A 27592-nucleotide genomic window follows, 5' to 3' on the forward strand; every position below is an offset into this window, starting at 1 on the left:
GTACCCTCACCGAGCGGTTATTTACCTTCATGTTTATTTCATGTGCTCTTTTATTGCATTTTCTTCTTTTTCTCTTCTGCTCTTTCTAATTTCCGCTCTCCTGTAACTTCTTTCCAGGCTTGCTGTGATGTGTGCTTCTCAGAAACCACCTCTGTCTTCCTCACTACTCCAGCCTTTACTTTCTCTGTGCCCCCTGATCCACAGGAACTCCCCACTATCTCCTCTGGCAGGCTCTCGTTTTCTATTTTTTCCTTTCATTCTTACCTCTTCTTTCTCACTTCATTCCCACCTCTTCTTTCTCACTTCATTCCCTTCCTTTCTACATCGTATCTTTGCGCAAGCTGTCTCTTCCAGCTTCTCCTCTGCCGCCTTCTCCCACATTACTTTTAAAAAATATGCACAATCCCTCTTCCTTTTTTCTTTCCTTCCTTCCTCTTCTGAAATAAACCCATTAATGAAACAGTCCCATTCATTGAGCTACCTCACCGTAGCTGCTGCTGCCTCACCTTTCCCTTCCTCATAAAAGATCTGAAGAGGAGCGATCCCCTCTCGTTACACCAGGCTCTTCCATTGCGCCCTCAGCCACGCCCTGGCACAGCTCACGCTTGCTTGAAGCCCTGGGGGTCGGGGACTGCCTTTTTGTGTGCTCGGTGCACCCACTGGGCTTGCCCAGGAAGGTTCTGGTCCAGGACAAAGGTTTGTAGGCACAAGGAATCACTCATGTAGTACTGATAATGATTCTGCTTCCTGGTGACCCCCCTGCCTCTCCCTTGTCTTCTCAGCCCGGCGATATCTCTTGTCCCAACTCCTCTACTGCTCACCGGTGCGCTTCCCCTCCCAGAATGGAAATACCCATCGTCAGACGGGTCGGTCACCACAGGAAGGACATTTCGAAGAGGGAAAAATTGCCCCAAGTAGGATTAAATTCCCCAAAGCAAGACTGCATTTAACGGAGCGCTGTCCTCCTCACTGACCACACCACGGGGCAGAGGAAGGGGCAGAGCAGCGCGGGGCAGAGGCGTCCCACGGGCACCCGCAGCGTCCCGAGGCCAGCCCCTGCCCACGGGCACGGCGGCGGGGCTGTCCCCACCAGAGGGACGGGCCGGCACCGGGGGGAGACTCCGACTCCCGATGTTTGACTGCGTTCACAAGCACCGAGTAACGACCCTCAGGAACAACGAGGCCATGATGGACGGCCACAAAATAAAAGAAGTTTACACGTCTACATGATAAAAAAAGTTCCAAAGAATTTAATGTAGATATTATTTATACATACACTTTATAAGTAGGAATATGGCAGACAGCTGAATTAGTACATAAAGTTTTATTTAAAGTTTCCCCCCTACAAGCAAGCTTCATTTACACAGTCTAGTACTGTACAAAATTTACACTCTTTGTGTGACTTATTCAGTTAGCACTTTCCTTGGTCATGCCTTCCTGAAAGATAGAAAGATTTACATACAGTCCTCATAAATCTTTAAATTATCTTGGTAAAAAAAAAAAAAAAAAAAAAAGAACCACTTAAAAGGACAACAAATATCCTTTAAAAATGGTACGTTTCAGTAGAGACAGGTGACAGTCAGTGTTTAATGGCAGACCTTATCCTGATCTTAAATGTCATTCAAGGTTTCCTCATTTAGTATCTTAACGGTTTCCTTTTTATATATATTTATATTTATATACTTTCAACAGGAAAGGAAAAAAAAAAAAAAGTCATGATTGCACCAAATATATTTTACAAGGGATCCCTTGGATCTGAACAATATAAATAAATACAAAACCAACTAAGATTGCACTATATAGTAGAAATGGATTGAGATTTCAGGATATACACTCCACCTTTATGAGTTCCTTAGTGATGCTCACTGGAAAACTCCCCAACGGCACATTCAAATATTAGCATCCTCAGATAATTATTTTGTTTAAACAATTGTTTTCCAGGCGTGCAGCTACCTCACCAGTTGGGTTATTGCATTTGTATGGTATCGGTCTTCGCTGCATTACTCCAATTTTACAACTGTGTAATTCTGCTGCAAGCAAGGGAGCTGCACTGCAATAAAACTGGACCGATGCCAGAGAGAAACAGTCCCGTGGTATTTGCTCTCCGTTATTTATATTGCTCTCAAGCATCAATATATAGTGTAATTTCTGTGTACATTCGCCCTCTTTGTATTTGGCAAAGCAAATAATGAATTCTTTCTCCCATCTATTGCCTCTGCAGCAGAAACCAGCCTCCAGTAGTTGCCTGCTCCTGGCCGAACGCACGAGCGTGAAGTCCGATTGTGAAAGACAGGATGTGCAGGCTTGAAAATGCAGGATCTGAGTCTCTTTTGCCTTTTATCTGGTGCAGCCAGTTACAAGTAGGCAAATTAAAGAGCAGATTCTTAGCTGACATAAACCAAAGTACATCCGTTGGCTTCGATGGGGCAATGTCAGCTTATACCGGCGAAGAGGACGGTCCTGAGGGTAATGGATGCAGCACCAGTAAACCACAATGGAAGAACTATGCGTATACTTGACTGAGCTGGGGATGGTTATGTTTAACTGCAAGGTGGCGAAGAACCAGGCTCAGATTTTGTCACTGCTTTTGCAAAGCCGGGACAGAAAGACAAAAGCTTAAACCATAGCCAGCCTGATTTGGGCAAGCAACTACCGAGTCCACGAAGCGAGTCCTAAATGCTCCTGGTCCCACGGGGCAGCATTCTGAACTCGCTTGGCAATGAGTAAATAATGACTCAGGCTGTAAGGCAGTGGAAAGTCAGCCTCACGTTACTCTGGATCAATAGTAAAACTCTTCCAGAGCACGTTTTGAGATCAACCACACAGGAGTATTTTAACGACTTACCAGTGTCTCTCCAAAGTGGTGCATCAGCATTTAGAGTCCAAAGTAACTCATTTACAGTCAGATGCAGTCTTCTTGTCTTTGGAAGCAACTAGCACGGATGCTCCTACCTAGCAGGTCAGTGAGAAGTAAGTAAGGGTTCTGGTGCTTCGTTAAGTGGCCGTAGAAATAACTTACTTTACGAACCCGGTGTTTAAGGTGTAGGACCAAATTTCTCTGTAAAAACAGTCATTCCATGTGATTTCAGTGAAATGACTCCGACTTTACACGAGTGTGATTAGAAGAATTTGATCCTAATCCCTAAGCTGCTCTTGCAAGAAGTGCTCTGTAAAGCATGGCTTTCATTGTAGTCTGCTTTCCGCTGCACTTACACGTGGGGACTTGGAAGGCAGAGTGTATTAGTTGCCAAGCTGTGCAAAAACTGAACGGTATTTCTTTACCTTTTATAATCTTCTGATGCCGTGTTGCTTGCAGAGCATGTGAAGTAGCTGTAGGTTAGGATTACAGAGGAGGAGACAATTCTGCAATGCAGTGTGAGCTTTTCACTCTCTGAATTCTGAAGCATTCATGAAAACAACATCCTCGTGACTTCAACACAGATCACATGCAGGTAGATACAATGCACAATACTGACCTTGTCTCTTCAGGCTGTATTTGAACAGTTAGCCTTCATTTTTTTTTTAAAGTTAAATTTGATGTGAGGAATACCTCTGCAGCAGGAAGAAGTTAAAATCAGTCTGAAATGGCAGTCTGTCAGCATGTAATGTTCGGTGTGTTTTGGCTACTTGCTTCATAGACACCGGCACCTATCTGAGATGGGACAACACGTGGTTTCTGTTTTCTTTTAGTTTGCTCCTAAAGCATAAATATGGAGTAAGGGGTCAATTACGGTAGCTCTGTTTTAACAGGAATCCTGTTCTAATAAAATATTTACGTCACCCGTCATTATTTTCCCCAACGCAACCAGTGTTCGTGTCCGGGCTCCTGGCCTGTCACTTGTTGTACGGCACGCAGGCCGGCAGTATGACCGTCGAACAAGCAGGTCCTGCAAGCGGCTCAGCAACATCTCCTTCTAGTTCTGTCCAAGTCCCTTTCTCAGGACTATAGCAAATAGTAGACGACTTGTAGGCTCCCTGTAGTAGAACAGAAAGTCACATTAAATGCGGCTTTGGTAAAATCCAAGTCACACATCAGCTTTAAAGACGTTCACAAGCGACTCCTGGTTTTGAGCTTTCATTTAGGAGCCCTTCAAGGGGTTTGGTTTTCACATGGGCTGAGCACCCAGCCTCTGCAAGTCAGGCTCCTTTACAAGCACCTCATAAGCACAGCTACAAGCATGTAGCCTTGCCCATCACTTTTCCCAAATTTCAACTGATTTTTGTATTACGCTGTATCAGTGAATACAGCCTGATAATAACTCATGGAAATAGAAAAGCACAAACACCCCATGTTCTCCACAAGCTGAAAACCAACCCAAAACCTGCCCCTGCAGCTGCTTCATCCCTCCTCTCTCTCCTCTCCGTCCCATCTGAGTACTCTACCGGCCGGCCCAAGGACTCCGAGGGGACGGAGGGGTCACTGCACAACGCAGGTACACACCATGCTCCAGCTGTAGCCGCCTACAAGGTAAATGCTGTCGTCAAGGACTGCACAGCCGGGGCCACTGCGCCCCTCCAGAATGGGAGTCTGGAGGATATTCCACTGGTCGCCTTTCGGATCATAGCATTCCACAAGCATTACGTCGAGATGGGAGAAACCTGGATGAGGGCATTGAGAGAAGAGAGCATGCGGTATGACATACTGGTTTATTACTCGTTTTGTTAAATTTATTAATTATATTATTACAATTTTAACATCATCGTTAAACCTTCTTCTAGAAGACACTGCCATACACATTGAATCCATCTTCTCTAACATTAATGTCTCATTATTTCAGTCCAAACAGATCGGTTGAAAGCTTTTACCATGAGTTCTACAGTCTTCTACAAATCACAAGTACACATGAAACCCGAACAGATCAGAAAGTAACACTCGGTAATAACCTATCGATAAGGCAGGCGGATTCAGGCAACCTTCCTCCTCATCTATCAACTGGAACATGTAGGAAAAGACTGTCCTGGCACTCTTTCTCAAAGGTCAGCAGATCTAAGCTATTCAAAAGTCAACAGATTAAATCTCGCTCAGAAATGAATGTCTAACGAGTTAAGGTAGAGCTTAGACAACTCATGGCACTTGGTTCCAGAGGGACAAGGTGCGTAGCCTGACAGACTGCATGTTCAGGACCAGTTTCAATTTTCAAGCTGATTTAAGGTGTACCCTAAGCATGCAGCTATGATGTGACAAAGCCTTTAAGGCACCAGAAAATATAACTAAAAAAACCAGCGGTCCCATCGTTCCCTGGCAGACGGGAGAAGGCTCAGGCAACTGCTGCTTTGTGCTCACCAAAGGGCAGAGGGGTCTCAGCTCAAGACTCTCAAGCCCCATCAGCATTAACTGAGCTGAACACAGACACAGAACCCAGGAGTCCTGGTTCCTGCTCCAATATTTAGGCATTTCCCTATCTCAAACCCCCTTCTTTACCAGAGCACTGCAGTACAATGATGGCTTTCTTAATACCCTGGGATGCTTTACTTGACACTACTGCGTTCTCCATCAAGGTACGACAGAAAAAAGAAGTTAGATTTTTCTGGAAAAGGCCATTTGGTGATATTGGTACTTCACAGGGATGCTGCTTGTAAGAGTATCATTTATATCAGGAACGAATAGCTACGATGAAATAATTTTTCGTTGCTGTGAAGGTTCCAAGGGGCCGTGGCACGGCCACCGCAGTGCGCCCAGAGCCTGTCAAAGGCCCCCTAACAAACTGCAGCACGCCCACGGCGAGCCCACGCTAACACCAGCACCCAGCTCCAGCTCCCCCAAGGAGGGCTCTGCCATGGAGCCCTGCTGTGCCCCGCCGCCGGAGGCTTTGTGGCATTTCCATCTGCGCTTCAGCCCCCTCCCTCCTCCCTCTCCTTCCAGCTCCTCCTCGTCACTGTACACAAGAGACCACTTTTCCAGAAAGCCCTTCCGCCCGACCGCGTGGCTTTCCACAAGCCTGGGTGTTAAACAACCTCTCACAACACCGAGCCACTCGTACCCAACAAAGGCCCCTAGTGCAACAGTGGCAGAGGCAAAAATGCCACGTTTATGGAAGTTCCTCCTTTCCCAGAGGATGGCAGGTGAAATGGGTGAAAAAAGGAGAAGGCAGGACGGAAGCAACAAGACCATGCCAACCAAAGCACGTGCTTGAGCTACCGGAGAGCTGTGGCATGCTAACTTCTGCCTGGGAGACGCAGCCAACACAGTGGAGCTCCGCAACCTCTACGTGCAGGTGCACGCGCGCAGGCAGCTTTCACCCCCTTCACCCTGCAAGGTCCCGTCCAGGAACACCCATCCCAGCCGGGGGTGGGGAGCAGAGGCGCAGAGCAGCCCCGCGCCGGGCGGCAGGGGTTGATGCACCAGTCCTATTGACCAGGGAAAACCGACAGCGAGGTTTTGTGCCCTACACCCTCCGCAGGCGCTCAGGTCGTCAAAAGCAGCGCGTGGCTTCAGAGTCTCAGGGGGACTCAGGTGCTGGAGCCATCCAGGCACGTGCCCTGGTGTTACTGGTAGTTAACATCGCTTTTTCTTTCGCATTACCATTTTCTCTTTTGTTGTTGTTAAGGGGTTTTTTTTTGGGTTGGGTTTTTGGTTTTTTTTAAGTAAGAAAGGAGAAAGAAGAAAAGATGTGAATCTCAACTGTCAAATATTGTCACGGGACAAAGGAGCAGGAGCTGTGCTTTTTGTCTAAGTGGCTGGATTAAGCAGAATCTCTTTAGCAGTAATAGCAGCGGCACGTAGGTATTAAGACGAAAACACCGGGTGCCTAAGCAGTAGTTATTTTAATACAACACTTTTTCAAAAGATGAACACAAGAGGCGTCTAAAAAGAATTACAACTAACAAGCTACATTTAATACTAAAAAGGGATCTAAAGAGCCTAGTCCTAATATTTAATGACTGAAGGGTTTTTTTTTTTCTCTTCATTAAATCAGGAGATTGTTTTTGTATGTTGCTCTGAACAAAGCTCTCTCTAACTGCACATTTTAGAAAATGATTTACAGAGGAAAATATTGCTGGTACTTTCGGGTCAAAGAATAATCTGTTTGTTTCATTGAATTCTTGGTAATGACAAATTGTCCATGCCTTTGAGTAATGGAAGCTCCCATTTTTATTATCTAAAGCATTCATTACTCATATATTTAATGTACTGTTATAATTTTAAAATAATTTGCATACAATGTTTTTAAAATTGCTGGCTCAAGTGTCCTGTTAAATTGCGTTGCCTGGTTTTTAATGTATTTAACAATGACTGTCTAACAAAAATATTCTTTATCGGGAGACGGGGGACACCGAAACGCTTTTTCGCTGTTAAAAATGTGACCTTTCAAATGGTTTCCTCCAATCGCATACAGTCGGTCATTCATGACAGCCAACGTGTGGATGGCTCGCTTTGTGTTCATGTCCTGTTTTCGGGCCCAGACGTCCATCACAGGGTCATAGCAGTACAGCCAGGGGACGTACTCCCCATTGTGAACTCCCCCTGCAAAGTGCACACACGCCTGTTAACTGATGTAAACGAAGACACTGCGCCGCAGCAGGAATTTATCTCGAGGGGGTTGGGTTCTGGGGTGGGGTGGTTTTTTTTTGGTGGGGGGGGTTTTGAGTTGGTTTTTTTTGTTATATAGGGGGAATCACAAAAGGCACTGGCCTGAAATATAGATCTTGCCATTGTGAACGGCTCCGGCGTGGGCTGCCAACGGCTGCGGTAAGGAGGACACGTAACGCCACTCGTTTGTCTCCAGGTTGTAGCACTCCACGCTGGACAAGTAGCCGGTTTCGTTTCTTCCGCCGATGACGTACAAGTTCTTGTCGAGGCGGCAGGCGTAGAAACTGGCTCGCCTGGAGGACAGGGCGGAACAAAACAAGCCAAAACCAAACCAATTAGCCACACCAACCACTTATTTTTTTGCCTCTCCAGCTGACTCCCTGAGCTAAGGCAGCTGCTCCTTCACACACGACTTCAGCGAGAAGCGTCCAGGAGCTTCACAGGCTTACAGCTCTGCTAGAGACTGCGGCCGCTTGGCTAATCACATACATGCTCCACATCAAACAGACACTTCATTTTCGGTGTCAAAACGATGAAGCGCACATAAACCTGGCAGAAAACACCCCTTTTCAAAGCTGTTTGCTGCTTTTTCACACCCGTGAAAGTTACAAAGGCACTCGTTAATGTTTGGGGCATTACCTCGTGAGGGATGTAACAACTCAGTAAGACAAAGTGAAAAATGAGGTAGATAACGTAACAATAATGAATTATCTTGACATTCACTTTCTGTATGGTCCTTCAAGGGTCATTGTTCCCAATTTACTAAGAGAACCACATCATCAAAATTTTTCTTCAATTATCATTTTTTTCTTCTTTCTGCAGTACTGCAAATAGAACAACTTTCCCCACGCTAGGCACGATATTACATTTCCACCCTTTAATTCGAAAGGGGTCTGTCTCCAGCCAGCTAACTCCAAGGAAAGTTTCAGTCACCTGTCTGCTTTCCCATACAACTCGGGTATTGCAGGAAAAGAATCAATTTTTCTGGTCAGGACTGCGAAGTATGTCTTAGTTCGTCTTCCTCGTACCTCTAAAATTAACGATGAGTGTCTGTTGCTGAAGTAAAAAACAGAGCAGCAGATGATTTTGAGAGACCCTGTTTGGTGTAATCCACTTTCAGGGAAAGCTCCCTGGGCTGCTCAGCAGCGGGGAGGTTTGCTAGGGCACAGCCCTTTGATTTTAAGCTGCCATGATACGAGAAAACCTGCAAAGGAGCACAGCTAGGCTAGGATGAAGACCTGTACAAAATACTCAATGACAAGAATTGTCAGACCTAAACCTAAAATCTTCTCCTGGGGGAAAGTGGAGTGGCGTGGGAGCTCAGAGACAAGCAGGCAGGTCAGGCTCCTGCAAAGCGGGCACGCGTTCAGGAGCATTTCCTACCAGCAGTAAGATCTCTCTCCTTTACCCTATTTTCACAAAAGTTGTAGGATGCTTGAACATTTCGGAGAAATTTCCCTCTTTGTTAAGTGTGGCTGAGACTGGTGGGTGGTTTAGAAGCTGGGAGGTCAGGAGACACGAAGATACAGCCATGGAAACAGCAGGGCTGGAGGGACATTCAGGGAGCAGATCTGACGCAGCGCCGCGCGTTTCTGGCCTTACTTTTTGGCGTCGGTGCACACCTGACAGGGCTCCTCACCAGCCAGGGTCACGGAGCACCCCCTGTCTACCTCTGCTTTCACCTCACCTGCACAGGGGCAACTTGGACAGTGCGGGACAGCACCCCTTGTCGAGCGGGAGCGGGAACACCACCACAGGGCTAAGGCTACTGAAAGAAAAGGCGCCAACAGGAGGAGGACAGGAATACCACTAAGTGCCTCCAGCTCAACTGACGAATTAAATAAGAGCATTTAATTTATCTGTCAATGGGCAGATAGGAGCTGATGGCGTATATTGCTCTGCATGGTCGGGCAGCAAATTGTGCATCTATGTTTTTAGCCTGATTTTCTATGGAAACAAAGCTTATTTGATTGCACTGTACGTGTACCCACGTCTGCCTGAGCGTTGTCTCCTCAACAAAAACCTGCTGGCTGACTTCACTCTGGTCTGACAGAAGGTACGGGTGTTACAGGCCATCAGGTGCCTCCATGCTTCCTGAGAGTATGTGACAGGTCAGAGGCAAGACAGCCCGTGGCAGCCCCAAAAGTAGGAAAAGGTGGGGAGGTCACATCCCATTAGATCGCAGAGCCTGCATGGACAGGCAGACGATCTCCAACCCTGTCCAGCAGCCACATGGCACAAATCCGCTCGTCTGTCTCCGTGCACCTCCTCCGAGGAACCCACTAACGAACCGCTCTCAGCGTGGGGTTTTCAGTTGGGGTTTGATAAACAGAGGTAGGTACAACCGGCAGGCATTATTCCCTTCACTAGGATGTCACTGGCATGATTCTGTACGTGTACTCCTGGTTTCCTCCACACAGTGTCACTATAAGGAGCAAAAATGAAAGCGTCAGCATGCTTCACTCTCCTGCTTGGATGGGAATATTCACTCAATAGCTCCTGTCACAAATATCTTAAGCTTTTTGGTTTTTTACTTTTCAATGACACAGTGTGTAAGGGGCACGCTGTTAAGTGATGACTTTTTAAACTGATTCAGATTAAAACATAATACAGCAATCTGCACGACAACTTTCCCCACAAAACTGGGAAGGCACTATCCATTCTAATCAGATAACTGGAATGCACCTCAGGATCTGAATATGGACAAGAAGACAATTATTTTGTGGTTTTCTTCAGGACTTGCAAGTACTCGACGCCCACTGGTCTCTGAAATGTTCTTCCTTCACACCCCTTCCCTCAATAATCAACCCAACTACTTCTCCTAAGCACACACACATAAAAGGGAGGAATTTCTTTCTGATCTTCACAGATGATGAATTTATGCCTTGAAACAAGAAATACCACTATGAGTCTGAGGTTTAAAACTACCAATGCTATTACTTATCACCGCACTATCTGGACCTGATTTCAGGGCCACTTTTAGGGTGTACGCTTTGCTTTTTAAAAACTAAAGTCATCTTAAGAAGGGTTAACGTTACTATTATTAAAGTCAAAGACTAAAAGGAAATGTGAAATTGTTTCATCTCTTTTCCTGTGGCTTCTTGTCTCAGTTCACTCAGCCTCAGTGAGGATGCTGACCTGCTCACTTCCCCTTGTGCTTCTTCAGGCCCTGGTACAATGCCGTGGTTTTTGCTGGTCTTTAAACAAAATCTTTTACCTCAGAATGTAAGAAAAAGATGATGTTTTAAAGGTCATTATGTTCCACACACCTTGTCCAGCTCTGGGCTGAGCTGGCAAGATGCAGCAGCACTGACTGAGATGTCCAGCTGAGGCTCATGCCACAAGTTCAGATCCATCTGCTACGAAGACCACTCCTTCAGCAGGCATGTTAGTCTAACTGACCTGCTCCCCAAAAGCATCCCGTTGTTACTGCATCGTGGGCAGACGTGTATTTCAAAAGCTTATGAGTCACTTGCTGTTTCTCTAAACAAGGCACGCCAGAAAACAGCACGCACTTTTCAAAAGCACGCGTTTTGGAGATGTTCTGCAACTGAAAAGAAACCAAACTTGGCTTTAAAGAAAATACACTGACGGCTCTGAATCCATAATGGGACTAGACTTTTCTTTATAGCTCATACAGTGAAATCAATCAGATATGGATTTTAGCATATGAGATAAAAGTTTACTCATCAAATATTTCATACAGATTTTCAACTTGAGAATATACTGCCTGTGAATGAGACCCACATTTACCTGGCAGTCATTTCAAAGGAGCTATTATAGCCTCTCCAGCCAATTATTCTCAGACTAAAATTCCTAAGTAGGTTTTGACTTGATGGACCATAATGACTCAGAAAAACCCATTAAACAGTCTGTCTTGTCAATGGTGCCTGCATTATGCCAGCAGAGACAGGGCGTGACCCTGTACTCCTAGGGGGGAAAAAATAGCCTGTTGACTTTAATGGGAACTTTATCTGACTAAAGGAGCTGGGAAAGGAAACTGCATAAAAGCTCTCTCTTGCCTGCAGGATCTTCTAAAAACTGGGCCAGACCCTACCTCTACAGGCTGCAAGGACTCTGAGGAAATCATTAGGGATGAGCGAATAAACCATTCAAAACGTTTTAGACAGTGATTTGAAAATCCCTGTTTTCCAACAACGGCCTCAACGCTTGGGAGCCTTTAAAAAACAATAATGGCCAAGCCTACGAGTTACCTCCCCTGAACAAACGAGGTGACAACTAACGTTGTCATATTAAAGCCTCTTGCAGAAGGAACTATATATGGGTGGACCTTACTTTTTAAATTACACTTAATTAACACTGTAATTTGCTGAGATGCTAATACCTCACAGATTATTACTGGGCAGCTGCTAAGCAATCCCAATGTGCAGCAGAGTTTCTGACCCTTGGCTGAAGGCAGCAGCTCCCACCAGAGCCCAAGGCAAGTCATAGTCCACACCTGCAAATATAAACTGATTTTCTATCCCAACTATCCCAACTGAAACCCAACTGGCCACTGTGGAGGTGGAAAAACTCCTCCCGCCCGCTTTCTCCAACCCTCAGCTACCGACTTCTGCCTTCTGAGCAAATAAACCCGACCGTTCAGCCAGCCGCACGTGCCCCTCAGGAGTTTTGCTTGCAGATACCCCGGGGGCCTAAGGAGGGCACAGAAGAGCTCCAGGCTCCGTGCAAACACGAAGCAGCCTCCCAGTTCACTGAGGGTGACCCACACGGGGATGCCCAACCTCTGGCACCCCTCCTGTGTCCCCTGCCCCAACGCCTGAGCCGGCGGTGACTCCGTCCGGGACGCTGAACCAGCAGGGAAGGCATCCCTCTGTTTTAAGGTAAATAATCCAGTGGTGGGGTTATCCCACAGTGCTGGCAGGAGGGAGGGAGAAGGCTGGGGGTTGTCAAAGGAGGGCCACCTCTTCAGCTAAAGCCTGCTGTTGGATCGGTTCTACTAACAACTAAAAAAGATAAAGGAATTTTAGGTTTTTTAAAGTAAAGGATGATGCTATGAATAAAGCCAGAGACTATAACGAACTGTAATGCTCTTTTTTTATCCCTATTTATAGGGCTAATTTTATCAGTTCACTCAGCTCCAACAAGGGAACCCGCTCAGATCTGTTCCACTTGCGCTTTTCCATGCAGTGGCACATTGCAGAATTTTTTGGTGACAAGCATCACACGTGTGTCTGCCTATGGGCTTAGGTCATTCACGCTGAATCCTGAACAAAGGCCCATCAAAAACTCTACAGACTGACGTTTTACCTCTGGAAATTTGAAAAGACGGCCCTATTTCCATGCACCTCGTAACGCACACCTTGAGTCGCGAGGCTGCACTGAGTTCAATGTATTTATGACTGACAGACACCTGAGCACTGTGGACAGGCGACAGAAAGGGAGCTACCCTATGGACAGCACACGGAACAAGGGAAAGTGTCTTAGGAAGACACCGTGAGATCTCTTGTACATCGGGCCCATGAGAAGATGGGTGTTGAAGTGAAGGGTGGACATGGAATGATTTTTCATAAAACACTGTAACTTTGGATCTTCTGCCTTTGAGATTCTTCTTACAGAAACATGCACCGTTCAGTTCAGGGCCGGGGGATATTTCTCCTGCCAGGGTAGGATCTGGGATCCAGAGTTTTTTACGCTGTCTTTATGGGTCATTGCTCAAGTCCACGTGCACCTCTGCTCTTTGGTACACAGTAAGATTAAAACATGTGCTACTCTAACGTGCATGAGCTGACAGCAGCTTCACTCAAAGACCTCTGACAAGGGGAGACATGCTCAGGAGAGCTTTTCATGGCTGGCGTGGTGAAACAGGACGGAGCCAACATGTGAAGGTTTCGGTTCCCTGTAAGATATCTGACTATAATTACTGCTTGTTTACTGCAAACTCATCATGACACTTCAGCCAGGGAACATGACAGGACACTATGGAGACTTCAGAAAAATCCTTCAGACCATACACAGGCAACCAGTAATTGCGCAAAGTCCATGGTTATTTTGCATGAGTTAGCACTGCAGGATTTGGCATCTGGAGTCTCAAATCTGGAAGGTTTAAAAAAATTAGGAGACAAATGGGACGCAACTGCATGCTGCAGCTTTATCTCAGTATTTTCACTGCTTCTGTAGGCCTCCTTGCTCCCAGAACTAAGCCAAACTTCAGCTGCTCCTAGGATGGTAAAACACGTATGGAAAAACACATAGCAGGTTTTTACCTCTCTTGCATGGGTGGAAGTTGTATCCAGCTGTTAAACCTGGGATCGTATCGGCTAACAAAGTTTGTACTGTGTTTCCCTGTAAAGATAGATTATTTTGACACTCAGCTGTTTTGTTTCATGTATTTAACATCATGATTGTAATATATATTACATACACTTCACAAGTTGACAGCTTTTATGAAGGGTTCCCCCTTTTACAACAATGTATGATTACACTATGTGTACAGTAATAATTCAACAAATGGGGCACTGCAAGGTTTGAATTAGCAATTGCTAGCAGTAAAAGCAGATAGAGATTATTCTTGCTCTCTGTAATAAGATCTTGAAAACGTGTATTTAAATTTACTTATAGATGCTGTGGTACTTTCACAGCCACAATAAATCACAGCACTAAACACAATTACTGCCCAAAAGAGGGCATCCCCACGGTATTTTTATAACTAGAGTATTTTGTGCCAGGTAAAAAACCCAAAGGGGGAACGTGTGCTTTTCTTTCTCCTCACACCAGCTGTATGCGGAACGTGGTAGAAAAAAACCCTGTGCAAATAACCAGGAGCTGCATAAGCCATCAGCATGGGGTGTTTGCACTAGATGGTTTATTCTACCATGTACTTTCAGTGTAAGTTAGAAGGAATTACACATGTGCATCGAAGGGGGAATACAGTCTTAAGAGTTTTATTCCAAGTGCGTTACCTAAAATACAAAACATGAGAAACAGACACCAGCTAACTAGCTTATCCCTGCTGTCGAGCCCAAGAACTGCATTCGTGTCTTCACGATATTAAGATTTCACCTTATTTTACATGCAGATTGACATCGAAGCAAGAAACCTGAAGCAAGAGAGTGTACGGCAATTTCCTGTAACACCTGAGACTTCAACAGACGAGGATCTCGGAAACAGAAACCTTTGTTTATGTATGCGTGACTAAAAAATTGAATTAGAGGCTTCACAGGCCGGCAGAACAACCCAACTGCGTATGTCACAATCCTATAAATGGTCACTGGGTATTCTACACGGTGAATATTTTTGCATCGGACAAGCCTCTGTAGGATTGGCTCGCTTTGCTTGTTTCATTCCACGCTGACTTCAGCATGTGTAAACAGACCATCAAGACTGCAGAGAAGAATAATGATACAGCTGGAATTTATATTCATAATAATTTAAGATCATGTTCTACAAGAAAACAGAGAAAGAAACCGTGTTGACCGCTCTGTCTGGGAGTAAACTCATTCCCTCGCTATGTTATAAGCATGTTCTATATGAGGAGAGTAAAGCAGAAGACTGATGAATAATGCAGCAGTTCCCTTCCAATTCAGCGCGGTGCCTAACGAGGACCAAGGCCCTTTGTGCTGAGCACGGCTCAAACACATCTCCAGGCACAGGGTGAGATCCCCGTACACTAAGGGCAACTGGTCCTATCGCCACTGGGTTTGGTGAAGCGAGGCTTTGCTCTTGGTCCCTATCTGAATGCCTTTAGTCTAAACAGACAATTTAGAAGAAGAGGCACGGAGAGCTACGGATTCAATAAGCAGCGAAACAGCAACAGCAGGCATCTAACTGGCTCTAGGTCTCACTATTTAGGGTATTTATTAAACTATTTCTATTAAAAAAAGCAGGAGTTCAAAACAATGTAAGTATTGATCACAAGACTTCTAGCAGGAGGTTTTAATGCCGCTGTATTCACTCCATCTTCCAGAGCTACTGGGGACTCAGTGGTCACTGGTTACATAGCAGCTTTTTACTTGTTGTCATATAAACCTGTGATTTGGGGACCCTGGCCTCCTAATGTAATGTCACACACATATTCACTACAAATACTATGAACGCAGAACAGAACATTGTCTAGCACAGGGCAGAAAGAGAAGGGTTTAGTGAGCCTGGAGTGGGAACACAGGGTACAAATCTGGTCACCTCACAGGACGGGAGACGCAATCAAACCAGAACAGGCACAAAGAAGAGCTACTGTGGCAACAGGAGGAACAGAAAGTATACCTTGTGGCAGGAGACAAAGAACTTGGCTTGTTGCACCTAGGAAAACAAAAGCTGAAAGGGGATGGGAGCGCTGTCTGTAATACATCAGAGGAACAAATCTCCAGGAGGGGAAAAACTATTAAGCTAAAGGCGAACTTTGGCATGAGAACAAGGTGATTTAGACAGTCAAAGAATACATTTCACTGGAAATTAGAATAAGGCTCCTAGTCATTTAGAGCAATTGGATCCTGTAACAGCTTTCCAACAGGAGTAGTGGGGGCTAAAAACCCAACTGCTTTTCGAATGTAACTTAAAAAATTCACAAAATGGGACTGTATGATGCCTGCGATAGCAGGAAAAGGACTTGATGACCTTACTTAAGCTGCCTGGTGTAACTGGTTTGACTCCAGTTTAATTTTGGACTTCGGTCTGAAAGAGAACTGTATCTATTATTTTGCCTTGCCCATCAATCAGGAGGTTACATGTTAGGAAGCACCTGTCTGAACGCAGAAACTGTGACAAGTGATCAGAAATCAGGGTTAGCAAACCAGGACAACGGGACAAGAGGAGGCGGATGCTGCTCGCTGCTCTCCACAGGAAGGTCTCTGCAGCCATGCCCAAAGGTGAAAGGCTCTGAAGTTTATGAAGGTTGGTCTTAACTCCATGCCTGTGCTCTGCAATCTGCTCTCATCAGGGACCCCTTCTGACTGGAAAAGCATAGCCATAGGAGGATGCAAAACAAAAGTGAGGAAAAACTTCTCCCACGCTCTCTAGGCTGTCAGGGAGTCACAGAAGCAGCACAGAGGGGGCACGGGCGCCCCTCGGGGTCCACCCAGCTTCTCAAGAACCTGCCAGCCTGATGGCTTAAAGAAACACATGGTGCTCCTTCCATTGCCCCCATCTCAAGGATAAGTCTTTCCACTGGAGGAACACCTGGTACATTCTCATTCAAATCGAAAGCTTTGTAATGCTCTGGCAAGACAGACCCAGCTAGGGCCAGCTGAAGCCCCTTCTGTGCTACGAGGGTAGCAGACAGGGGCCTTTACCGAAATTCAAGGGGGTACGTGCGGGCAGTTCCCACGGAGCTGCACATTTAGAGCAAATCGGTTCCAAGAAAGCACTAGCCCAGCAACAGCTCAGGATGAGGTTTACGATTTCAGGTCCACTTCTTGTGACAAGTAAGATCCATCTCTCCCGGGGTAAATTCACAAAGAGATCAGCGCCAGCAATGCTCCTACCGCTTTTATTCCCGTCTTCTCCGCAGAAAAATCACGTTCACAGAACAAGGAAGCTTTTAGGCGTCTTCAGCAACATCTTCAGCTCAGGAGTTGATCTAGGCGACCTCAGCCCCAAGGGACGACCCACCTCACAAACAGTTGTGCTCGACTCCTACCTCAGATGCAGGATATGCACCCCTGCTAACTCCTCTCCCATCACCTTGCCACTCTGTTTCCACATCTTCAAACTGTGGGTAATAATACTTCTCTTCTTTTACCCCTCATGTGACATGGCCATTTAATTGTAAACTTTCTGGAACAATGTCTGCCTCTTATTATCCACATGCCTACCACCAAGCACAACAGGGGCCCTCAGTTGTTGGATGTGGCTGATGGTCCTAATACTAATTGTCACTAACGACACCACGCTATCTCCTGTTCAATATAAAGGAGGTTCAACAATAGAACTAAAGGGCTCTTCTCCTAAGACATTTAGTGATATTTTTAACTACACCGGAAATACTCTTACAGGGTGGACTGGATTGTTTGTCTCAGGTTTTAGGAAGTGAACAGATGTAACAATTTTCTATAATTTGCTTTAGTGCAGATGCTGAAATGGGGCATTCACAATAAAATATATGCAGTATATGTAATTTCAGCTGGATCCTCTGGTGTTTTAAAGTAAAAATGTGTACCTGCAAGCTGTTTTATGGTTTCTCAGTCATAATTATCTCTGTTACACAGACTGCTACAACTACAACTCTTTCTTCGTGTGCAAGCTTTTTAACAATGTCTTGACAATTTTGCGAATTTTGCAAGGCATGGTATTCTCCTTTTGCTTTGCTCAGAAGCCTGTTAAATTGTTTAATTTCTCTTTGCGGTAAATTTATGAAGTAATCAAATCAAAGAAGGTAGCAGCAGATAATCTATATGAGAAGCTCTTGCACAAGACTAAAAAAAGGACCAGTTTAAGAATCTCGGAGTCGAGATAATTAACACATTAACAACTTTAGCTGCGAGTATCTTGTTTGACAATAGAAGAGAAGCATTCATCTACTGCAATTGCATTATTATATTATGACTGGAAGGAGACTGGAAATGAAGGTTAAAATTCTTAACAGCTGCTGCCTGGTGCATGCACTTGAAAGAGTCTGTTCTGCTGCCTGTGGCATTTCTCAAGGGATGGGGGAGCTGACGAATGACGGAGATGCTAATGCTAAAGTACCAGATATTTATTACATCAATACCCAAAAGTAGCCTCTACTAGGTTCAAAAATGAGGCTGCGGGTCCTCAAAATCCCTTGCTAATGACTACATCAGCTGACCTGACAGACAAACACAGGAAGGCAGATGCTGCCTGTGCCTTTTAATATTCTATACATACCGTTAGGGTTCCACTGGTCTTCTCCTCCCAGCACGAACAGGAAGTTCTCCACTTCCACGACGCAGTGATGGGCACTGTTATATGGCATAACTGCAAGTAAAGCAAGAATTCTTGGTCAGCTCAGGCCACTGATTCCATCAAATTATTTCCAAATTGACAAAATACAACACTGAGATTACCCCTGTATGAAATAATAGGGAAACGCATCGCCCCAAGCATGTATGTCCACAGACTTAGCAGCAGACAAAGCCACTTATTAGTAATCTTACGGTGTTCAATCTTGCAAATAATGAAGGAAAAAAGCAGGAACTCTGGTCCCACAGCACCCCCGCGCCTGCCCAAGTGCTCTATATGCTGCTCTAAAAACAAGTTGTAAAAAGGGGCGAAGTTGCCTGATATTTCCCTGAAAATAAGCAGATGCTAGCAATCCTAGTATGCTAGGAAAGATTAAAAAAACCTCAGCCCAGCTTTGTTCTGCTGGTAATGTTTCCACAAGAAGAGTCAGTATGTTCAGAAGCTTTCTATTACACAGCAATGAACAAGCTGCATTTCCATACAGTTTTAAGTTTTTAAATTAAGGTCCTGCTGATTTAATGCCTTTTCCAAATGTATACGCTTAATTTCCTGTACAATGTCATTAGCAGCACAATCACACATTTTCTATTCATCTAATCAGGAAGCCCTTTGTTAACAAAGATCAAAACTGTGGCATTAGGTTTGCAATATCCCCCTTTTTTTTGGAGGTGTCACGATTACTACGGACCAACTGCAGTATTTTTTTAAATTTACATTTTCCACTGCCAGTGCTAAGACACAAAAATAAGGACTTACAGAAACATAATACGCACATTTTACTGCGGTGTGCCATATATTGTGATACTGTATGGTAAATGTAAACTTACACACATTAGTTATACCACATAGAGTAGTTTTGGCCCAGTGACACCAGTAGGAAAAATGATGTCCTTGTTCAGCTCATCATATGGGCACCTTAAATCTAGGTGAGGACAAATGGGGAGGTGATGTGCATGTACAGGCAGGGAACTTATTGCTTGACACGGATCAACAGAGCACTTAGGAAACCAGTGCAGTGGGAAATCAATATGACTCAGGGCCAGCTCTTACTTTGTGCTCTTTTGCCAATGCCAAAAAAAAAAAAAAAAAAGAAAAAGAAAAAAAAAAAAAAAGAGGCAGCCTATCTCACACTTGGATTATTTTGGGTGATCTATCTCTCATTTCATTTGTTTTATTATCTTTTATTTTTCTCAGAACGCAGTTGTGCAGTATAGCATATGCAAATAATAATAAGAAGAAATACGCACAGTTTTGTTATTTAGGACACATTTTCTTAAAGATCAAGGGGGCTCATTTAAGCTTCTTAGTGAAGTTTTTGCCAAGGCAATGACAGATAAGTAAGGTGTGCTTTCAGTTTCCAGTAAAGGTCGAATATCATTTTCATAGCCTGTGTTCTTACAAGTCATGTAAGTGAAGCAGTTCTTAAATTAGGCAGCCAAGTACAGTGCAAGTTCATTAATTAAGCTTATTTGTTACTAGTACACTCTATGTAACTGGGGAGTACTCCTATACTAGGCACTGCGTAAGATTTTATATTACCTAGGGATTCCTACAGTGGGATAAAAGAATGAAAAAGATTTTTGTTATCTTCTTAGCCCCCATGTGCTATTTATCTCATTCTTCCTATTTATCTCATTCTTTAATCTCAGACATTTTCCTGTTCTAAAATCTTCTCTCTCAAAACCCCAGCACTTCCCTTGATTTTGTGGATGCTTGTACTATACAATGAATTTGGGCCTCCCATGGGAAATCTGCCATCTTCCTCAGACGCTTTTTGGGACCCCTCCTCTCAAGAAGAGATTCACCAGGATGAGTCTGCAGGGGCTTCAAGTCTTACCTAATCCAATGCTCTATTATGGTTTCCAATTAGGTCCAAGCCACCGGTTGTACCCTCAACCAGGCTCTTTGGTGGGTCAATCTGGAGCGATCTAGCATTTATCAAAAGAACTGCCTGCAAGCAGCACACATGCGTATTTTTCACATGTTGTGTTTCCATTTTTGCAAACGCTTTTGTTTATTTATCCTCCATATTGACACAAACAGGGCCAGTAGAGGAAGAAATTGTATTTTAAGCTTTTCTGCTGTTCCCATGCATATAAACTATGCAGTAAGACTCCCACACTTACGATGATAATTAAACCTTGAAAACTAAGGGCTTAATCCTGGTTCCTACTTAACTTGATGGCAACATTCCCACTGATACGGGATTGGGCCCAAATGACCCGAACTACCATCCGTAACTCACGGGAAAGCGAAAGGGAAGCTTGCCTGAGAAAGGAGGGTAGTATTTGGGCTTCAGAAGGAAAGTGACTGCAATAAAACACTGCAGACCTTCACTATGACCTTTGTTTCTCACAGAGCTTTGGGGAAAATTCTGATCTTGGTTTCATGAACCTGCCCATGGGGCTGGAGGGTGCTGGACAGAAGAGGGAGGATGGAGGAACACTGTGGACATCTCAGAGGGAGGGAGCTTTGGCACTGAAACTGTGAAATCTCCGACATGGCAGTCTTTCTCCCTGACCGTTGTCAGGGTCCCTCAGAATCATGAGTTATACACAGAAATCAGAGCTATGGGAACGAACTATTTTTTTTAATGCTATAAAACGCGCCTTGAAAGCACCAAAAAACTTGTGCTGTAAACCGCAATTCCTTATGAACACACCCCCAATACAGGACCTAACTTTTCACAGATACAGCCAAAATTACAGGGCAATGAGCATGCCAAATTCAGCCTCTAGCAGGAACAATCTTCTCAAACTCACTGGGCTTGCCAGGGTGTAAGAGGAAGAATCTGCCCATCACACAGTCTGGCCAGGCTGCTGCTTTCATTAATGTTATATGAGCCTGCTGTTTTGCTTTAATAATGTGAAAATCCCATCTTCTCATTTTTCGATTTCAACTCAGGAACACCTGCCTGCCCCACGAAAAGGGTATTTGAAGAGAAGTTTGTACGCCACGCTCAAACACAGCCCGGTGTGAGTTTTTAGCGTGTCAGTCAGTGAGTTAGAGGGAAAGGGTAAGGAGAAGCTAATCAGGATGAAATGAGATTAAAGGCTGTCTAATTTTACAGCAACTGTGATCCATCAGCCACTGTGAAAGTGACAGTGGAAATGAATGATGGAGACAGACAGGTGGGGCTGTACATTTCACTGATTTATCCTCAAATGCACTGGGCCTTATTTTATTGAGTGAACATGACCGCATTTATCATGACTGTCATCTAAACCCACTTCCCTCCATTTAAAAAGGTCACTTTACTAGGAGGGAGTAGGATAGAGGCACTTTCAAAACAGATTTAAAATTTAATAACACATGTTTATAAAACACGGTGCAAGAATTCTCAACTTTATTAAAGACTGATTTAAAAGGAAGGAGAAAAGACTATTAAAAAGAGGAGAAGATGAAAAAAAAGCCATGGTCATCTGAGAAACATGCTTAGCTACCAAGGTGATAGGTACCAGGGAATTACGTGAGATGGACAGATACAAACAGATTAGTCGGTGTGGGCAGACACCACCTCTTCTAAGCCCCTGCCACCCACCCACACTTCCCAAAGCTCGGGAGGCCCGCGGTGAACAAACTTGTGCTTTCTTGGACCAAGCAGCCCTACAGAAGACAACACCCCCCCAGCCCCCTTCCCATGCAATTTATGTATGACTGGTAGCAGACCCTCGGTAAGGCAGGAGGCAATTTCTCAGACACAGATATGCAACACACAGACCTTTCTAGGTCAAAACCAAACGGGTGATTTATACTTGAGAACGATCTAGAAGGCAGCGGAGTCCAAGACTGCAGCAGTGTTTGCTGAGCAATACTTCACTACTCAAACATCAGTGACATTGTGCAGCAGGTGACACTCAGGACGTTCTTCAGAGACGGACGCAGGCGGAAGACACAGCAGCACTCTGCACATCAGGACAGCTGTCCCAGGCAAAAACTCCTCACGTATCCCAAACCCGAGCCAATGAAAGGCACTGGGTAATGATCTGGGACCTACTTTCAAAACCAGAGCCTACAGCTTATAGCCAAACGCTCATGGAACCAAACTCTCTCAACCGTAACGCCTAGGAGGTCAGCCAGGTGCAATGACGCTCCAAAGGCACCTCCAACTTTCGTACGGGGGTGACAGTGACAGCCCTCACTCACCTAACAAACAATAACGCGTGCTGTTCATCCTACCCAGTTTTGCTCAGTTTCTGCCAACGATTGCACGTTTAGGAAACAGCATCTGGTCGTTCTCCATACGTTAATCAAGGGGTCATCAGTTCCTCCTTCTCCTTACACCTTCCCCTGTCTATCATCACTTCAACACTAATAGGAGGGAAGAAGGGGGAACAGGAATGGCATTTCTCAAGACAGGAGGAGAGATGAGCTCTGGTCCCAGGAGATCTGAAAGCTGTGATACAGCCCATAGCCATTCCCTTGCTCTGCTAAAAACTCCTTTCAGGAACTGCACTTGATTCTTCCACTCAAAGTTACAGAAAAAGGTAAATCCGTAGATTTTTCACTGCCCTGAACTATTCAGCTGCTTGAGATACAGGAGGTACTGTGAGGAAAGCCAAGAAATCTCTTCCTCAGCTACTGCACAGCTTGAGCACAGCCCCTTCAAGACTCAGTACACACCAAGAAGTCAGGCTTATCATCTCTAATGACCTGTGCAGATGACGCAAGAGAAGAGTGTGTTGCCAGAACCAGGATGTCATTACCAGAGGACATATGGAGTCAATAATGACCTTCCACAATATTAACAGCCTAACCTGTCGGCTACATAATACTCAACTACTGCCACTTGAAACTGGTTATTTCCACGGTTCTCCAGAGGGCAGAGTATCACGAGATGTCTCTTTCCAGTACAGAAGGCTCCTGAACCTCACTTTAGGTGACTGTGATTTGCTGTTGGCAGAGACACAGCATTCATTTCACTCCCACCCCTCTCCCCAACGTGCCGGACAGACCACAGCTGGTCCGACTACCTCTTGAGACGAGAATATCAGATACTGTTCACCTTTCTTGGGTTCATACACCATTTGCAGGAAGACTATGCGTTTATTACTGAATGTTATTTGTTATTTCTCACCAAGGAGGTTATATAAATAAATGCTAGGATTCCTCTGTGAATTGTTCACTTCAATTGTTCGTTATTTAATAACTGTGGGGAAAGACTGACCACAATAAGGATGAAATTCTAGCCTCCGTGAACGTGATGGGAGTTTTGCCATTGGCTTTAAAGGCATCGGGTTTTCACCCACCGGTATTTTCTGCTCAAAAGATAATGGAAGAAAGTTAAAAGAGGAGAATAATCAACAGTAGATGGCAAATACCTCTGTTAACATTCCTAAGGCTGTCATGGTTTAACCCCAGGCAGCAGCAACGCACCATGCAGCCGCTTGCTTACTCCTCCCCCATCCCAGTGGGATGGGGAAGGAGAATTGCAAAAAAGTAAAATTTGTGGGTTGAGATAAGAACAGTTTAATAACTGAAATTAAAAAAAAAAAAATGATGATGACGAAAATGAAGACAAAAAAGAAAGAGAAATAAAACTCAAGGAAAGACAAGTAATGCACAATGCAATTGCTCACCATCCCATCGACCGATGCCTGAGCAGCAACTGGCAACCCCGGCCAACCTCCCCCAGTTTATATACTGGGCATGATGTCATATGGTATGGAATATCCCTTTGGCTAGTTTGGGTCAGCTGTCCTGGCCATGCTCCCTCCCAGCTTCTTGTGCACCTCCTCGCTGGCAGACAATGTGAAACTGAAAAGACCCTGACGTAGGATAAGCAATATTTAGCAACAACTAAAACATCAGTGTGTTACCAACATTATGCTCATCCTAAATCCAAAACACATACTAGTGCCAGCTACCAGGAAGAACATTAACTCTATCCCAGCCAAAACCAGGCCAATGGCCAAACTGCACCCTGTCACCTCAAATTCAAGCAAATTATGTGGTAAGTATTTTTTCTAGTAACACATCAATGCCAATCTTGAGTCTGAGCTCAGCTCCGTGGGGGAAGCCTGGGACAATCCAAGCGCAGCCACCATAAGCAGAAAAGCCTAAGATGAAGCACTGTACCTTAAAGCCACCTCTGAGAACAAATAACAGGTATAGCTCTGGTGCAGCTGCACCACGGAGAACTCCATCAGCTCAGCTAGAAACTTCACAACCTCTTCATCTCCAAGTCAGTTTTGTGGCACCTCCGTTCAAGCCATCACAGGTAGGATGGGCACAGAGCAGCTGAATTCATCTAGGACACAGCCCCTACTTCAACTGAGGCTGCAGGTAAGCAAAGGTAAAATGCCACCCGAAATGTACCTCAATTCAAGATAACATAAGCACTAAGAAAGAGTTATCTGAGCAGATGAAAATCCTTGGAATCATTTGCAACATAGTGAATGGCATTTCATATAATTAAGATATTTCATATTAATGAAGATATTTCACATTATGAAGATATTTCTTATTAATGAAAATACCATTTTTTTTTCATTCTAACATCAGGAGTTATTCTTTTGATACGTTCTCTGGCCTAACACCAGCCAGGCTTTTTCAGCGGGGTTCTCAGCTTAATTGTTTTAATGGGCTAAATTTGTCATATGTGAGTATCTAAAATAAGACACTTATTGCACCAGATCAGGCAAACATAACGCCAGGAATAGCTGGCATGCTCATCTCTCCCCTGAAATAAATTGTTTAAAAGTTACTTGCATGCAGGTTCTCAGTACAGACCTGTCTGCTTCCACGGATGAAATTCACCCTATGGCTGAATGTTCTATTGGTTTTTCAGCAACACATACATGTGTCTGTTTGCAAGAACAAATTTTACCCATATATTTTCAAAGCTCCAAGCCCCCATTTGGGTTTCACTTGAATAATAAAATAAAGTCACCTACTTGCATCAACAGTTTCTGAATAATGTAGCAAAATACTGCATTCTCACCTTAAAAACTGATGTTCCTGTACCAAAATCCTGACACAATCCTCCCCGGGCAGCGGACAGCAAACCTACACGCTCTGCTGTGCCCCACGCCTGCCCTCCCTGTGGAAATGACTCCGTGCAGCTGAACACAGAGCAGGGGGATGGAAAGCACAGCCCTGTGGGAAGGTCCAAAGCGACAATTCCTCTTGTTTTGTTATCCCCTCCTTACCCACCAATCTGCTGAAGGCTGCCCCCGGACACCCAGATACCCCACCGATTCCCACAGGCCGTTTGCCAGGGGACACTTGTCCACCACCGTGAGTCACGCAGTGTTACCCCAATGGTGGTTTCTCCCCAGCTGAATATGCTGTGTACCTACCCAGGCCTGGATTTACGGTCTCTGAAGTACAGCCCAACATAATATTCCTGGGGAATGACATCTCGTCACATCGTAACAGTCCCGTGACGAAACGTTCACGTGTGACATTTCACACAACAAAATCACCCCATGGAGGAAATGAAGAATAGTCCCCGATGGGAGAAAACCACAGCAGAGTTGCCAGAAAGCTCTAGAAAGAAATTCTATTTTGTCCTCCTGGAGGCTTTCAGATCCTCCAAGACGTCAGCTCAATACCCTTTTCTAACAGTGCCACAGGACGAAGGCCCCGACCAGGAGCACTGCACTAATGCCCAACTGCTTGTGACCAGTCGCACACCTTTGTGGCTCAATGTCTGCCTGACCTTCAGGTGTACACATTCTCCTGGTCTTCTCCAAAGCTCTTCCAAGCTCTGGACTACGACAACCACTCTTTGCGTTTTCCTGGCCGGACCCTGTCAGTGCTGCTCAGGGAGCCATCTCTTTAAAAGAATGAATCACATCCACCAAAATCTTACTTGGTCCCCACTACCCCAAAAGCTGAATCTTTCACTATTTTCTCTTTCAGTCTCAGTTACTTACTATCCTGCTCTCCGCTCTTGACTAATGTATTGTTTTAGAGCAACCAAAAGGTTTTTTTCTTCCCACTAAATGTTGAAGTCATTCCAGGAGAAGAAGGAAAATGTGATTTTCCATTTGGAAAACTCTACATGGAGGAGGGATGTGCCCATATTTCACCATATTAAAACAGTGGTGACATTTAAGTTCACTTATAATAGATAAACTGAAACCTTCACTGTTACAGATTTTTGGACTTTTCCTTTTAAATACTTCAGTATTTGCAAAACAAAAGGTTTTATTTACAAGAGAGTCCAGCACTAGACATAAAGCCTAAAGCACTAGACATAAAGCACAGGAGGGTGGAAGGATCTGTCCAGTGCTTACCACCAGGTAAAAAGCTTAAAAAAATGCTTTCTTTCACAGGAGACATAGAGCTTGCACAGTATCTGAAGAAAATCCCCCAAATGTACTAAACACTAGGCAAAGAAATACAGAAGGAAACACAGGAATCAATCCACATAAATCAGGTAACACCGAAGACTGGTTTCTCCACCAGAAACCAGGCAGAAACGGTGCTCTCCTAGCCCTCTCCCCACACACAAGGCACCCCAGGAAGGGAAACGGCAGAGCCACAGGCAATTTTCCAATTCAGGGAAGGAAATTTGACCTGGGCAGCAAAACCACACCCTTACGTAAAATTGGCACAGATCCCTTACTTTGCAAATCTATACACAGAAGATGAAACAACGTAGATCTGAAAAAAAATCCATTAATAGATTTGGACTAAATTGATGTTAATTTTCTTCTGCTTTCTAGAATAACAGTACTGTTTAATATTTTCAGAAAAACTGCTAAGAGAAATGTGTGGTGATGCCTAATCATAACAATCACAAAAATTCATTCCATAGGAGCACTCATACCAGAAATTTTGTTCTGTCTCCTAAAAACTTTTTGTGGATTTAGAAAGCGCCCAGTCAGTAAACAGAAGCAAACCCTTGTTTGTCGAAACTGAATACCAAGGTGAGTACCATAGCACCGGCAGCCGCTATTTAAACCAAGCAGTGTCAAAATTCATGGGCTGAACCATGTTCACACAGAATCACAAATAACTCACAAATCACACACTAGTGCATGGTCCTGCTGACAAACAGGATGAAAGGTCAGGTTAATTTAAACCACCGGCCATGCTGGGACTGCGTGGTTCGACATGTACAGTAGAGTAAATTAAAGTTGTTGTGATCAATCCCAAATACTTAAAATACACGTAACTTAAGTATCTTCAACTGGCTTGCATTTTTTTTTGTTTAAGAAGTTGAATTTGCAA

At 44.6% G+C, this 27592-nt stretch overlaps 1 protein-coding gene across 1 annotated transcript in view; it reads right to left on the reverse strand.

Annotated features, from left to right (window-relative positions):
• Positions 1-3834: 3834 nt before the first annotated feature.
• Positions 3835-27592, reverse strand: part of KLHL14 (kelch like family member 14) — a 46673-nt gene continuing 22915 nt past the window's right edge. The window contains exons 4-9 of the mRNA XM_086472766.1: positions 18335-18424; positions 13759-13837; positions 7634-7824; positions 7307-7465; positions 4442-4599; positions 3835-3975 (exon numbers count right to left, since the gene is read on the reverse strand). Coding sequence (XP_086328892.1) covers positions 3835-3975; positions 4442-4599; positions 7307-7465; positions 7634-7824; positions 13759-13837; positions 18335-18424 — 818 coding nt within the window. The remainder of the gene's footprint in view (positions 3976-4441; positions 4600-7306; positions 7466-7633; positions 7825-13758; positions 13838-18334; positions 18425-27592) is intronic.

Source organism: Leptosomus discolor, chromosome 13 (assembly GCF_034619465.1).
Source record: "Leptosomus discolor isolate bLepDis1 chromosome 13, bLepDis1.hap2, whole genome shotgun sequence".
Taxonomy (NCBI): Eukaryota; Metazoa; Chordata; class Aves; order Leptosomiformes; family Leptosomidae; genus Leptosomus; species Leptosomus discolor.